Source organism: Oreochromis aureus, linkage group 18 (assembly GCF_013358895.1).
Source record: "Oreochromis aureus strain Israel breed Guangdong linkage group 18, ZZ_aureus, whole genome shotgun sequence".
Classification (NCBI taxonomy): Eukaryota; Metazoa; Chordata; class Actinopteri; order Cichliformes; family Cichlidae; genus Oreochromis; species Oreochromis aureus.
This window is the reverse complement of record NC_052959.1, coordinates 17,496,755-17,512,774: the sequence shown is the minus strand read 5'-3', so window position 1 is coordinate 17,512,774 and position 16,020 is coordinate 17,496,755. Positions and strand designations below refer to the sequence as shown.

At 39.0% G+C, this 16,020-nt stretch overlaps 2 protein-coding genes across 3 annotated transcripts; both read right to left on the bottom strand.

The window, feature by feature from the left end:
* Nucleotides 1-378: 378 nt before the first annotated feature.
* Nucleotides 379-8,799, bottom strand: irf4a (interferon regulatory factor 4a). 2 transcript variants are annotated; one of them, XM_031737791.2, is made up of 9 exons: nucleotides 8,682-8,799; nucleotides 7,801-8,007; nucleotides 7,412-7,598; nucleotides 6,536-6,621; nucleotides 6,266-6,437; nucleotides 5,634-5,714; nucleotides 4,883-5,275; nucleotides 3,443-3,555; nucleotides 379-2,511 (listed from the first exon to the last, which is right to left on the bottom strand). In XM_031737791.2, the coding sequence occupies exons 2-9, from the start codon at nucleotides 7,996-7,998 to the stop codon at nucleotides 2,359-2,361; spliced, it is 1,383 nt and encodes a 460-aa protein (XP_031593651.1). In that variant the 5' UTR covers nucleotides 7,999-8,007; nucleotides 8,682-8,799; the 3' UTR covers nucleotides 379-2,358. The 2 variants fall into 2 exon arrangements, with proteins under 2 accessions (XP_031593651.1, XP_031593653.1); XM_031737793.2 differs by having other exon boundaries at nucleotides 5,634-5,681.
* Nucleotides 8,800-9,452: 653 nt separating this feature from the next.
* On the bottom strand, nucleotides 9,453-14,458 carry dusp22b (dual specificity phosphatase 22b). The gene is made up of 7 exons (XM_031737847.2): nucleotides 14,258-14,458; nucleotides 13,806-13,839; nucleotides 13,587-13,669; nucleotides 12,651-12,700; nucleotides 11,131-11,205; nucleotides 10,009-10,180; nucleotides 9,453-9,860 (listed from the first exon to the last, which is right to left on the bottom strand). The coding sequence occupies exons 1-7, from the start codon at nucleotides 14,276-14,278 to the stop codon at nucleotides 9,720-9,722; spliced, it is 576 nt and encodes a 191-aa protein (XP_031593707.1). The 5' UTR covers nucleotides 14,279-14,458; the 3' UTR covers nucleotides 9,453-9,719.
* Nucleotides 14,459-16,020: the final 1,562 nt, after the last annotated feature.

Here is a 16,020-nt window from a genome sequence, read left to right as displayed (position 1 = left end):
TCGTCTAGTCACTGAGTCAAGACGGAACAAACAGAATCACTCTCTTTTGGAGAAAGTGTTGCAGCTGATGTGCAGCATGTGGTTTCATTTTCCTCTATAAAGTCTTTTAAACAATGTCTTGTGCATTAGCTGACTAAACTGTCAGCTCCAGAGCTTCAAGCTGCGAGTTTAGACAATGTCACTTGGAGTAACGGCTCATAAAGGCGGAAAAACTGAAGCCTGACTACAAATTATGTGGCTTCCTGCAAAGGGGGAAACACCATGGCAAATGTGTGAATGTGTTTTTCTTTTCTTTCTTTTTTTGTTTTTCTAACCAAATGTGACTTTTATTCATCCACCCTTTTTCTGCAAATGTGGGGAGCTCAAACATGAAACAAGCACAGTACACATGAGTAGTTAAAAAGTTTATTCCAAAATAAATTTGTTCTCATGGCAGTTTTATATTAAAATAATCTCCATGTTAATATCTGATTCTTATCCTTTTTTAATAAAAAAAAATGTTTACAATAATAATTAAAGAAAATCGTGTGGTTTTATCTGTAGTTTGCTTTTACTGTAACTGTAACCTGTGACGCGAAAAGGGTGTGTGTCTGTGTTTGAGTCACTGATGCTGTAGGTGGGGGAGTCACATGTTTTATCCTGAGTCCATAAATGTCACTTCCAGATAAGAGTAATTCTGCAACTGTGTGACACACACGTACCCACCTACACACATGGACACATGTGCTTCTTCACACACACAACGGCACGTTGTACATTAGGCCGTCTGATTCTGATTATGTGACATTTCTGACTGTGAAGTAATGTGAAACAAAATTTCATGCAGTGGACAATCGGGCAGTTTCAGGAGATCGATCTTTAAGAGGGAAAATTATTCAAGATTCTTGAAAAAAACAAAAACATTTTGGTCAGACGTTTGAAGCCGTTGTGAAAGTAATGTGGTTTAAGTGTGAAGGAACTAAATGCAGAGATTGAAACTCTGGATCGCAGAAGAAAAACATAACAAAAACTTTCTCCCTCATCCTTCAGCATGAACCTCTAGGGCTTCAGCAGCATGAGGAATTCCACTCGACTCATTTTGGCATTATTCATCTTATGCTGCCCAGCGATTCACAAAGTGCCATCTCGTGTCATGAATATCACTCGTTGGCTACCTTGTGTGTCAGAATCTACCCTCAGGCATGGGAAACAGAGAACTCCTCTCTGTGTAAACCGGCACTTGGACCACAAAGGTAGTTTTCCTTCCTACTTATTAGGCCACTAGTTTCAGGTCAAGAGGAACAGGTATAGTTTCCCTACAACTTACGGGATGAGTGTGATTTTCCAGTCAGCTTCCGTCAGTTCACTTAGTTCAGCGCTAATCATGACCAGCAGTAGAACAGCATATGGACAACAGCATGGTTTGTAAGCCCCGTAATACAGAATGCTGTATCTCTCTACGTTTCAATAGAGCGTTCAAGCGTTCAAGTGATGTTTTGATAGCTTGAAAAAGAAGACAGCGTCCATTGTTACAAAAAGGCTGTTTTGAAACTTAAAAAAAAATAATTATATAGAAACTCTAATATCAGTAATGAGCTTTTGACCCCTTAGATTATCTTGCAACATCTTGCAGGGGGGTTGCGTGAGAACCAGATTGAGATTGAGAACCAGTGTTCAAAGCTTTTTGTGCATCTGTATTATAATTTTCTCTCACTTTCTTCCAGCTCTATCAATAAAACTACGAATTTGGGAAATACATTGGACTACACTATCTTATGATTCACTTCCCTATCTAGCAACTGTTATTTACTATGTCAAGTATTGTAGTCGAGTGTAGAAATACGTTGCACTAAGAAGTAGAGTTGGCTATTGTCTTCAGTGCCACTTAACTGCATAAGACCAAGAATGACATTTTCAGCTGTTACCTGTAAATAACTAACTAAATGACTATTCATTCATGTTGTTTTATCGCTTAAACATATCAGTGTTTGTCTTAGGGGCCATTCTTCCTGTGCACCTGTGCTAGTACTTCCTGTCTCAGTTGCCCTCCGCTCTCCTCATCCCCCCACCCACAAACCGCATCCTTCACACTGTCACAATAATATTTGTTGAAAAAAAAAAACCTTACTCCACAGTCACAGACACAAAGACTACGATGCATAGGTGTGCAAGTCAAAACAGGGTCTTCCCCATCTCTACCCCTAGCTAACGTGACAGTTTCTACCGCTTACTGTACACAGGACTGCAGTCACAAGCGATGATAAAAAGTTGAAGCATTACATTCACAGTCCTGTACATTTGTGTGCATGTGTATCTATGTATATATGTCTGTGTGTGTGTGTGTGTGTGTGTTTGTGTGTGTTTGTTTTTGTATGCATGTCACTCCTGAATATGCTGCAGAGGTCTCTGGGAAGGGGGATAGTCAATTGTAGGAGAGGTGTTTTGTTCCTGGATGTGTTCATAGCTCCGTAGGTAGTGACCATTGTTCTGCTGGTAATAGTACACGAGTTTCCTGGCAAACAAAGGCTCCACCTAAAAGGAGAACATGACGGTGTATGAAACATGTATGTTAACGTACCTATACAAGCAAAGACTGTTGCTAAAACAACCAGTGGAAAAAGGAGACTTCATGGCTTTTATTTCTGATTTTTCCCTCCCAAAAATCATGACTATAAACCCTAATTAATATTAAAAATGCCGAAACAATATATCAGTCTGGTTAGCTAACTAGCTAGCTAGCTTGAAAGAAAATGACATTTTTTCTTTTTTAAAAAAACAAATAATGGGAAATTGGGCCCATTTGTTGTAAAACAAAATTAATGACTTATGAAATTGTTAAATTTTTTTTATATATTAATTTTTAAATGGAATATCGCCTTTTCATCATCCATCCCTCTCTCCAGTGGCCGTTATGAATGTACATCTCTCATGTAAAAACATGCTAATCAATCACCAGTAAAAGCCATTTTCTGTTATTTTACGAATGACGAATGAAAGCTGCTGACCTTAGTTATACATCTAATGGTATAACTAACATGCAACTTCCAAGAAACAGACAGTTTTCAGTTACAAATAAAATCTAAGAAAGCAAGCGAAATTTAGCTTTAGCTCCAGTATCATAAATGGCACACTCACAGTAGAGGCTCTTATTTAACTACATTGATGCCATTAAATGATTTTCATGCTTTCATTTTTAAGCTGTTTGCACATTTCTGTGGAATAAAAAAGATTTGAGGAAGTCAGACGTGTAATGTCAGTACGTTTTTGACCAAATATGTAGCGATACTGCTAGGATGGTATTCAGATCTCTTGTTTTCTGAAAACATGCATTTTCTAATATTAATACAGACTACTTTGATTGATAATTTAAAATCTGTTTTTATCACCTACAGTTATTGTTCTTTTTGATTTGTTTTTTGTTTTATTGGGTAACGTTTTACAGTTTTAAGCAAGTTTTATGTACCTGTGCTGTGATCATCTTCCTAGGGCGTTGTGGGTCAGGATATTCGTCTCCAAAACATAGCACCACCTGGTGTCTTGGTACATGACGACCATTATGGGCAAAATCTTGAAGTTCTGTTAGAAAAAAGAACAGGGTAAGAAAGTATAACAAAAAAAAGAGGTGTAATAAACACAAAACCCAGTATGTGCTCGGCCATGTCATGTTTAGATTTCAGGCTACTAAAAAAGACATTAAAACCCCCTTTTTACTAACGTGACATTTTCCTTAATCATGATGACTTTTCTGGAAACTACTGATGAGGATGACGCAAATTTAACGTAAAATGGCACACCAAGCATTATCTTGCAGTGTGGTGGACCACAGGAGGTGGGTGGGGACTCCACATACTTCGGCCCCCTGCTGAGAATGTGAGTGGCTTCTTTATGCTACCTCAAGACTTAAGAGGGACTTACCCAGACACACCACCTGCAGCTATCTCCACCTTCTTCATTGTTATCTCTATTATCAAAACCATTATCAATATGATCAAAAGCCATCGACATGCTTTAAGTAAATGAAGCTGTTTATATTCACAATGTTAATTATTCAAACGGAGCAGAAGATATATTGGCTTAAATAGACACAAATGTCTATTGAAAACAAGTGTGTGTGTAATCTGTATGATCTGAATTGCTAATTGAATGGAAACTCATGAAATCATTTTGTCCTGCAAGAAATATTGTAAAAGCTTGCAATACAGTTCAGCATAATGGAATAAAAACACCTCAAACTATGAGTTTTAAATAAGAAAAATGACCAGTTCTCAAAAATAACACATTTTACTAATATACTTTGGTACATATTTATAGCACTTATATTTTAATGGCTGTCAGTTAGTGCTATACGTTACGTCTAAATTGCCAACAGTTATGGGGAAATTCTACAGTATAAGGCAGGTTTAGTTACTTATTACTTTGACAATTCAGATTTTAGAACCGTAATATTGCTTCATTATAGATCAAACTCCTAAACTATAGAGAAACCTAGGATTTTACATGGTAACCCTTTTACTTAACCTTACCTATTTGGCATTTAAAAGCAGCTGTACAGCCCAGATCTGGGCATATGTTTGTTAAATGGATTTGTCAGTGGGCAACCAGTGTATAAGTATAGAAAATGTTTTTTCATCATGAAACTCAAGGTTAACGTATTCTGTGCAAATTCTAAAGACTTTTTTTTCCTATTTAAAAAAAAAAGACATTAATCAGTGAAAAGATTTTCTGACCTAAGTTAAATAAAAGCCCTGAAGAGCACTTTCACCATTGTGGTCCACAAACAGAACAGAAAGTTAACATTTACAGTTTCACAAAAGCAGAAATATTGCATTGGACTGCATCACTTTTCATGGGCGTTTTTGTGTACTATAGATGGAAACACTGTAGCACAGCAGATATTACTTACCAATAAGGAATTGATGGGTGTCAAACAGTTTGCATGACTGCTCCTTCTCCAACTTGTTGGGTTTATCCATATATGGAGCCAGAGGTCCTTCCCAATATACTCTGCCTTGGCACAGGCGCTTAGCATACAGCCCATCGGCTGCCATCCACAGAAGCACTCCCTTGTCTAGTATGTTAGGAAGCATCTCAGCACCCTGTCTCTGAGATTCAGGGTATGGGAATGGGAAAAGAATGACTTCTGCCCCACTGTGAAACTTGTCCTCTGGGCATGGAGAAGAAGGAGAGGAAGAGGAGGGAGAGGAGGAAGAAGTGATCCGGCATCCTTGCTGGCTGGTGGTGGTAACTTCCTTTACCAAAGTCTCTCTGTAGAATAGGGACACGTGCAGGCTAAAATCTGAAGGAAAGAGGAAAGCATACATCAGGAACATAAAAATTTGAGCCTTACTGTTTGATAAAATGTGGCCCCCGAAAATTGTTAAGCTTAAATAAAACCTTTATTTTCGCAATCTTCGCATATAGAGTATTGCTCATTTCCTTCTAACCTTTCCCCAAATATTCTCAACCCTGAGTTTTTGTCTATTTAAATAGACATGTTTCATGCTCTGAGATTTAGAAAATGGAAATACTAAATGCGTAATGTGTTTGTAGTTTCTTACCTAGCCACACAAATAGTGTATATTAGTGAATATTTAGAAACAAGCATATGAGTTAGTAAGAGTATCTATTTAAATGGGCCTGAAACAGTTCTTTACCTGTTATGGCATTGTTATGGTCCACTGCATACATGGGCGGTTGAGACTCTGAAAAGTAGGTGTGGAATGAGAGCTGAATACCTGCATGGAATTAATGAAATAAAATAAATGCATGCAATGATTAGAAGGGGAGCATGCAAAAATTTAAAAGGGCAGGAAGCTTAATTTTGAACTCTGATTTGTAACAAAGGAAGTATGAAGAATGTATCTCATCTAGCGCACCGTAGCATGAGTGTGGAACTGTGGATAATCACTCTTAAAGCCAGGTTTGCCTACAGGTGGTAACATCAAATATATATCTTAATTTGTAAGGAAGATACTGCAGCTAAATAGTTGTTTACATGTTATTTAAGATTTGCTTTTGATTAATGGTATATCAATACACTTAAAATATAAGTGAAAGTAATTAAACTACTACAACTACGACTGGATAAAAGCATTACATTACAAAATAAAAAGACATGATTGGAAGTTCCCTTCATACTTTATCTTTTACATCATTCAGTCTTGAACAGAAATCACTGAAACTTGTGAAAAATGCAATACGTTTTAAATAAACATGCAGTTTTAGAGTCTACCCCATTCTGAATGTCATATCTGCAAAGCGTAACATGTATAGATGAACATCGTACCGTTTTCTGAGTGTGACCCAGGCCAGGCCCGACTGATTGATGATGGATAGTGGCACTGACTATACTGCAGCTCTGGAAGTGGCCCGTGGTGATGTGGAAGAGGCTGTTGTTCTGGAGGTGCGTGGTAATCTCTCCAGTCCCTTCTCTCCTGAGAAACCATAAAACCAGGTACCTGAAAGATCAAACGAGTGGTCACTCAGAAAGTATGTCATTAAACCGAAACATTTCGTTCCTGTGTATGTGCTAGGCTCAGCCACAAAATCTGCTGACCTGATTGTGCAGGGATGTATATGGAGCAATATAGCTAACGGTATTTGCATGTGTTGGGATCTCCTCCACACTGGTCATCTTCATTCCTGTAAAAAAACAAAAAAAACAAAAATGGTTTCCCAAATAACCAATAAAAATAAAGGAGAAATAATGTTAAAAGAAAGATTCAGAACAACAATGCTTTATTGCACAGTTGTAAAAAACTGCGAAATATGTGAGGTGCAATATGTCACAAACCACACTAATCAAATTTATTTTGGCAGGGCTGAACTGTGAATACGTTTTGCACACTTGTGAAGCTGTGCTATTTTAATTTGAGTGACAGGGTTATTTTCAAACTTAGTGCAACAGATGATTGAGTTCATCTGAACCTTGTTTATTTGGAGAATTAAGTGTTAGTACAGATAGCAAGAATTGCTCTGGTGTGACAAAAAGCGTTGTATGATGGCAGAGACTTAGTTATGCAAGGCTGGAGGTCGTCTGGTTGTGTTATGTGCACCCTGCACTTAGTAACCGAAGCCCTCTAAAAAAAGCACTACGGCCTTTTTGGTACATGCTTTGGCTTCCTTTGTGCTTCCTGCCTCATCACAACTGCAGTGGTGCATATGTATGTAAAAAAAAAAAATGCCATTGACTATAAACAATATAAGTTGCTGTGTGAAATGTGGCAGTATTCTGTATGTGCAAGTGAATCAATGGTATGGCTATGGCATGCTTGTAGCCTGTACTATTTGCACAGGAATCCAAATGCAATTATTTTACTCCAAGCTACATGTAACATGTCCTACATGGGTAGCTAAAAGTGGTGCTTCATGTAATTCTATACAGCTTTAGAGTATTTTGCATGAACAATATGTAACCATATGTAATACTTACCTTTTTTGGCTCCCTCTGGAATGATTCTGTACACTTTGTATGGCTCAGAGATGTCCAGTTGGCTTCTTTCAACTATTTCATCAAAGTCATTGCTTTTATTAAGGGCACAGCGTAGTCTGGTTTTCCATGTAGGGGGGTCTGGTTTATCTACACCTTCCTTATATTTTCCCTTGAACATCGCCCATGCCTGCATTAATCAGTGAAGAGATTTTTCTTTAAACTTCCTCTTTAGTCATGCCAAAGCAAGTCAGGAGTTTGGAATGAAATAGCACATGTTTAGTAGCTTACATTTCTCATACTTTTTGCTGCAATAATTCATGCAAAGCATTCAAATTGCAATTGTCAGATGTTTTAGGTGCACTGTGAGGAGAAAGATGGGATGGTCTGACCTTAAAGAGTGCAGCATCCTCCTCTCTGTTATAGTCTTGTTTTCCTGCATGCTTCCACGGAATCCTAAAGATGGTTTTTTCATCGTTCTCCCAAACCAGGCCAGGATATCTCCCGCTGTCAATCTGATCGATGAGCCACTGTCTCAGTTTGCCATTGCCGCAACTGACTGAGTGGCCACTGTCTTCATCCAGGTTCATCTGTGCAAACTGAGAAAAAATGAGATCAAACTCGACACATATAAGACCTGTGGGCGCAGTAAACGTTCTAGCTTATTTATTATTTTTGATTCCAAGTTTTAGTCCTCGCCCCAAATCTGATATTATTAACTTGCCGATTCGACCACTTACAACATTTTTTGTTGCAATTTTAAACCGAAAAGTTATCTTTTTTTTTTATTAATGAAAGATTTCCCCTGTTAGTGAGCTCAAGCTCGCAGATAATTTCCTCATGCAGTCACGTCGTAAGTAAAGGACGTGATCTGGCTCAAGTGAGTAAATATAACAATCACGTTTGGCACAATTTCCTTTTTCTGTCAGAGAAGTGTGACTTATATGAGACGCGTGCATAAATTAAAAAGAAAGAAAGTGTTATGATTCATCTGCAAGAGTTTAATCCTAGGTTTACAGAGGTGTGTAGCGGGGTGTTTTTTAAATGCTGTATTGTTTAGGAGCTATAACTCTAATTTAATGCCAAAATTACACAAACTAGTTCATGTTTTTGCCCATGTAGTTAAATGCTGACATTTTCACCTGACTGAAACTTGTGGGGTCTCATCTGAATATTAAATATTTTCATGTATTTTTATGGTGAAAAAATATATAAAGAGCGAGACAGAGAGATTGTGTGAATTTTCTTTATGAAATGCGCTGATCTGGCTTACCTTTGAATATGTCAGGTCCACCGTTGAAATCTGTTTTGAAGCTTTCGGGTTCCAATTCTTCAACGTTATCACATCTTAATTTGTTAAAAGGGAGGAGCCTATCGGGCTCTGAGAAGTTCAAGAGGAGATGTTAAGCGCTCGGGCGTTCATTTCTGTGAAACTCGGCGCCCACACAGCGCTGCGGTGGGGAATCCCTTTAGAGACACCCTGAGCAGACACCGGGACGGAATGGAACAATTACCTGTAAGCTACGCTCACAAAAATATTTCCCCACCAATTTATTCTTGCAAAAGTCCGCACGTCCAACCTATTTTCCACAAATAAAACTGCTGATGGAAACGCCTTTAAAGTCTTTCATGTGCTATTTGTTAACAGAGGTAGATGATGACAGGGTTTAATTAATTATCGTCAAAAGAAATGTGGTTGAATTCAAAATACGTCTCATTATAAGAGGGCTTTGTTAGTAATACCGCCATCAAGTGGCTGCCCATGCTCCTCCCCAGCTATCTGAAGTGTGTAGGAGACTGCTGCATATCTCATAATGGTAAAAGAAAGTGATGTATTTTAGTTTCTTGTATAGTCTCTACGACACCTGCAAAAAAGATCGATTAAAAGAACTCTATCTTGGTGTTTTTGATGCCACCATGCATGACCTCCCCCAAACACAGACAAACAGGAAGACAACCAGGAAACAGAGCTGTAAACTGAGTACAGAGTGTGTCTTATCACCTTCAGCATGACAGCCCACTGACCAAAAACCTCACAAAACACTTAAATTCATTACTTTTATTTGACAATATGAAATCATAACAGCACACAGTTCAGAACATTTATAAGTTAAGAAAACAGTACCAGGAACATCAAGTAATCAACACTAAAAATGACTGTGGACTGTACACAATAATGAATAGTCTTTTGCGGTATTTTATGTCCATGATATTTAAAGAATCCTTCCATCTGCGATACAAACACAGACTTCCAGATGGGTCTGTAACTTGTCTTTCCATAATCCTCCAAAGACCTCATCAAAACAGCTTATCAGATACCTCCAGGTGGGGTGTTTGCAAGTTCTTCTATTGCTTCAGCCTTGACTTTAGATGCCTGATCAAGCAAGTCACGTATATCAGCTTCATCATTAAAAGGATTCTCCTTGTACTCCGTCCGTAGCCACTCTCTGAACTATAGGAAGAAAAGGTTAAGTCTGTTAAAAGCAACGTAGGCAATTTTACTACATATAAAACAACAATGATGTCAGTTTGAATTGCAAGGGTATACTTCCTGTCTTTTCATGCTTCATTTTCAATATGCTCGCTTTGTTACCACCGACCTGTTCGGCTTGAGTTTTTTCAAATTCCTGGAGCTGCCGCTGGAAGCCCAGGTTTGGGCCAGCGCACGGCCGGACCACCTTCACCGCAGCCAGGGCTTCCTGCCAGCCCAATCCTGTCACCGTCATTATGTAAGCTACAACCAGCGTGACACTACGGGACACACCAGCCAAACTGTATGAAGAGCGGGATGGAAAACAAACACTACAAGATTTAGCAATTATGAATACATCATTGTCAGTATTCACCCATGACACATTTACTGTAGACAGCAAATGACTTTCTGTCTAAACTGGCTCGTGTTACATTTGTACAAGCAAGCGCAATGTCCTGGTTTGAGCGATTTGTCCTCATTTAGAAAAATGTAGATGAATATTCAGTGTGCAGTTGTTTATTAATAACACAAGCAAATAAAACTATCATGCAAAGAAGTAGTGGTGGTAATAAGGTGGAATGAAAGTCCAATTCTGACAGTAGTCACTGCATTTAACACGGCGCATCTTGTTTAAAAAGGAAGATAAGTTCGGGAAGTCCAGTCCAGCAACTGGAAAAAAAGATCTGTTACCAGGAATTTTTATAATTCTGTATTCTGTGCACACAATTTATTGCACAATTATACTGCAAGCAAAGGTAAAGGTGAGATACATAAAATAAATGAATAAGTTTTGGCCTTTGCAATGAACAAGGGGCTAAGAATTCATAATTAGAGAAGACATTGTAAAAGCAGCTCTTAAAAATAGCCACTTGTATTTCTGAGAAGACCCTCTGTCTAGCTAAATATAACTTTACCCTGTGAACACTTGGTCAGCTACCCTAGTACACGAACACAATGCAGTCAGACTTGTTACTGTACTCTGTTTTAGGAAGTTCAAGAATAGGTTTTTATCACTTAATCTTTTCTGCAAAGCAGTCACACATGAGTTCATTTGTGCACTTGTTTGTTGTGATATGGGTTTTTTTTTTTCCAGCTTTAGATGAACTACATTTAAACTTCACCATGTCTGCAACTGTATGAGACAGACGGAGTGAATCTATGTAGGTCCGTTATTCAAATTTCACCTCTCAAGCTTGAGTGAATCTAAATTCTAGCTTGCAGGTAAAGATACAAGTAATCTTGGTCTCACCAGTGAACTAGGCAGCCTTCTCCTTTTAGGCGGGACTCGTGCATGAAAACAATACTTTGTTTGAAGTACTGAGATCTGTGGGGTACAAAAAAAGGAATGTAAAAATGGCTCCTGACTACCTAAAAACTGCTATGCCAACACAAAATCGCAGACTATATGCTGTTATTTTATCTTTGCCATGTTTTTGTGCAAGGCGAGGGAATGTTTTTGTAACTGGCATGTGAAACTATTGCTCATTCTCTCCCCATGAGGATCGGGGTGTGTTCACCTCAAGTAGCTGGTGTCATATTTCATGCAACAGGTCTCGAACAGCGAATGTCATGTTCTCAAAACCTTAGAGGTATGAGACATATGGGGGTGTTAAAGATGGCAGGTGCGCATGTGTGCATATTTGTAGCATATCACATGTACAGCTCTGTGAAAAGATTTCCTCCCTTCCTGAGTTCTTTTGTGTGTTTTTGTCATACTTGTGTGTTTCAGATTTTTTGAATTTCACTGGCCACATCTAGCCTGGATTACTGCCAGACATGTTAAATTTGTTACATCTGGTGTAAAATTAACAAAAGCATCTCATAAAAAGAATATCATAGCAACCGTCAAACATGGTGGTGGTAGTGTGATGGTCTGGGGCTGCTTTGGTGCTTCAGGACCTGAACAACTAGTCATAATTGACAGAACCATGAATTCTGCTCTCTGACAAAAAGTCATGAAGGAGAATCTCTGGCTGTCAGTTCTAGAAGTTTAAGCATTTTTGGGTTATGCACACACCAGCAAGTCCACCTCTGAATGGGTCAAAATGAAGGGTTTGGAGTGGCCTAGTCAAATCAGACTGAGATGCTTTGGTATGACCTTAAACAGGCCTTTCATGCTGGAAAACCCGCCAATATGGCTGAATTAAAAGAATTCTGCAACATTTCTCCACAGTGATGCTAAAGGGTGGCAACACCAGTGATTAGTTTTAGGGGCAATTATTTTTTCAATAGGGCGAGGTCAGTTTGGATAACTTTTTCCCTTAATAAATGAAACTATCATTTATAAAAATAAGAAATCAGGAAGCAGGCAAACACTTTTTCACAGCACTGAACATGTCTAGGTGTGTTTGTGTATATCTATGCCAGCTAGCCCGCATAGCACTTGCCAACAATCGTGCTATAATTCAAGGACTGAGCTGCAAGACATTCGTCATTGCTTTTAATGTGAATTTAATTAAAGACAATTGTAACACATGCACCACCCTTGGCCGTCTTCTCTAGTTTCACATAAAAATAACTGCGTGTATTTGAACGTCACACATACCTACCAAAATAAGTGCCAAGAGCTCAGTCCATTTGTGTTACTGTGCTCTTGTCAGAAAATAAATGTTTAGCTTGGGAAAGCATATCATTTACACTTTATCTTGGAGAAAATGAACCTCAGACACCCACACAAAGAAGCCTCAAATGGATGTAGTACTCTCTCACTCTGCCTCAGCTTTTCATTGTTCTGTGCCGCGCTGCTGTGCTGCACAATTTGGTACTTACAGGTTTTGTGTGGGAAGGTCAGCTGCTGAAATGCAGAGATAGGTCATCTCCTGGTGGACAGAGTATACTAGTCAAATGTCACGTTCTCCTAAATATTTAACACAGATCAGCTAACAGAATGAAGAATATAATAAATGTCACCATCACACCAACACACTCAGTGATTCACGATGTGTGTTGCTTATGGTGAGGGCATGCTGTGTAACTAAAGCTGATTAGCCACTATACTAAAAACGCCAGCCTAATTGTTCTGTTGTCCCATTAAATTAGCTCTGAGCTGTCAGGTCATGGACGGGGGACCTCTTTGGTGTCCTGCGGCAACCTCAGCCTATCAGGTTTGTTCCAACTTATCCCTATCTTGGAAGTTTAGAAACCAGGACAAGACCGACCGCAGGCTCTCTGTTGCATTTCTCTCTTTGTAAATGGTTTGTGCTCTCTATCCCTGCTGTTCAGGAGGTACCATTGGCAGGGTGGGGGGTGTCTCTACATGTTAAAGCGTCAAAATTAATAATCCAGAAAAAAATAATAATGAAGAGAGACTGCATATTCCGAGCTGGTTGAGACAAGAACAACCGCCTACTCTGAAACCCACGCAGGCACACAACTCAGCACACTGATAAACCAACTGCTGTTGACTGGCATTTTACATGATACTCTAAAGAATCACATGAGTAAAAGAAAGTCCCCTGTGTATGTTTTACTCGCACGGAAATGAGAGCTGTTTGCTCAAGGAAAAGAGCTACTGATACACAGTGCTTCCTGAACAACCTGACAGACCGGGTCGACTGTGGAGGGTGTCTGACTGCTCTCAGCCAATCAATCTGCTCAGCTTGTTTGCTTGATGACTCTACTTAAAAATTTATTAGAAATTCAATATGTGTACCTCTATGATTCACCTGGGTGCTGAGACATTATAAGACAAAGAGAGCTTCTCACCTGGAGGATAGGAGCTGCACTGTCATGAATGGACAGGATGTGTGTAATGTTGTTTCTGGCTAACTGTTCTCTGTCCCTTGCATCTGACAGAAACACATAACAGCACAGTCGAACAGCGTTATTATATCTGCACACATATAAGAAGTCAATCAATAATAATAATAATAACAATAACAATAACAACAATAATAATAATAATAAAGAGAAAATGAGACACACCTTTGAAATTTCCCAGGTATAAATCAGGAAGGACCTACAGGGAAAAAGAATACTGATTGCTATATCAAAAGTAATCATTGATACTGAGGTGGTGCAAACTGATTAAAGACCAATCAGCTATAAAGATAAATGAAACCCTGGCAATATGAAGGTATAATTACAAACGGTGTCCTTTGACGATCTGAATAGATACATATTCAGCCACTAAATGATAATAACTAAAAAAAAAAATAATAACTATGCCAAAATAATTCAAGTTTGATCACTGAACTAGGCAATGATTAAGTATTCTAACAGCGATACTACATTTCCTAATACTGCAAAGTTAACGAGCAACCAAACTTTTTATTCTATGAAATATCCTAAAATGATAAACACATTTCCTTAAAACACTAAGGACCACTCACACAACAACTCCAACCTGAGGAGCACGGAAGAGAGGATAATCGTACCTTATTGATGCCATTACCCATGCTGAAAGACCCGCCTCACTGGAGAAGAGTTGAAAGAAATGCCCCACGCCGCAGCCTCGGTGCTGGAAAACGCGTATCCGGCGTCTCGATGCTTTCCCAAACCCGCTGAAGGGGAGCAAACGCAGTAGGTCTGCGTGCGAGCGAGCCGAGCACTGCTGCCCGAGGTTCCCGAGGTGGATGCTGGGAGCTGTAGTTTCCTAACGCAAAGGGCGTTGCAGACCTGTAGTAGATGTGTGTGGAGGAGTTAAACAGCCCCACATAAAAAAATATAATTAAAGAAATCAACGAAAGGCTCAGTAATTTAATCAATATCGATCATGTTGCATGAAAAAAAATGACATTAAAAAGTAATTTGGTTTTGTCTCTCTTGTTAATAATAAAGGCAGTCACAATGTATACACAACAATAACAACACAGCCTTTTTGATGCTTTGCAGCCAGGACAAACAGGAAACAAGGCTATGAGTCAAGTACAGAATGGATCTTCTCACCTTCAACCAAAACCTCACAAAATACCTGACTTTATTTCCTTTGATGTCATAATAATAACACAGTGCAATAACACTGAAGATAGCTGTTTCTAAAAAAGCAAATCACAAAGTATTCACAGGTTTGTTTGTTCTGTTCCATACAGACGACCCAGTCTGGATGCCATCACCACCACCAGCAAAATGATGGCACCTGTGGAAAGGCTTTTCAAGCAGGAGAAAACAGGAAACAGATCTGCAAGCTGAATGTGTCTTATCACCCTCAACCAAGAGAACCTTGACTTTATTCCTTTTATCTAACAGGTTGAAATAACTAAAATAGATTGAAAACACAGCAAAAACCACTGTTTGCAACAAAGTGAGTTATAAAATATTTACTGATTTATTTATGTACTGTTTCCCCTCCTACAGACCAGCCAGTGTGGATGCCCTCTCCACCAACAACACAACTTTTATTGTGACACCTCTGGAAAGGCTCTTTCCAGAGGCTTATCCAAATGATTTTCCAAACAACATATGAAGGCACGTTTTGTTAGAAAAAAAAAACAACTTTAATCTATGCTGCAGACATAATCAACTAGATGCATTCTGGCAGTTAACCAGTCTGAACAGAAATAGAGTGTGACTGCTAAAGGAGGCACTGAGAAACCAACAACAAGTACGGGACTCTACAGTGCTGCTATTACAGAGAAATGATGGCATATGTCAGATCTCTACTGATAATTACTGTGATAAAGACATCAACAGGAAGTGCTGCTACCCACTGCCCAACATTGACAGCACATTTACACCGCAGACACCAGTTCACTTAACTTCCTGGTAATGCGTTGTTTTGCTATGTGGGGCAGCTTGTGACCGCCAGCCTCTACTCTACAGCTTGAATGGGAGGAAAGCATCTGCGACAGAGATGTGATGCACTTACTACACAGAGTAATGCAAGCTGGTTATCAGGCCACCCATCCGGTTTATGCATGAGGGTATGTATACTTTTCCCCTAGTTTTATTGCTTTTAAGAGCTCTGCACACTGGTGAATGTACTCTAATAGTAATCAATCAATCTAAAATGTTACTTGGATTCACAAGAAAACTGGGCAAGAGACAACATTAGATATTTGTATCACTTCTTGTAGTTTTGCCATAAAGTAACTTGAGTTTATACAGATAGTCAACACACTAATGGACTTAGACCCATTTGTAAACTGCCAAAACTGAATGAGGACGCTGCCCCGATACTGTGCCACTAAACAAGGTCATC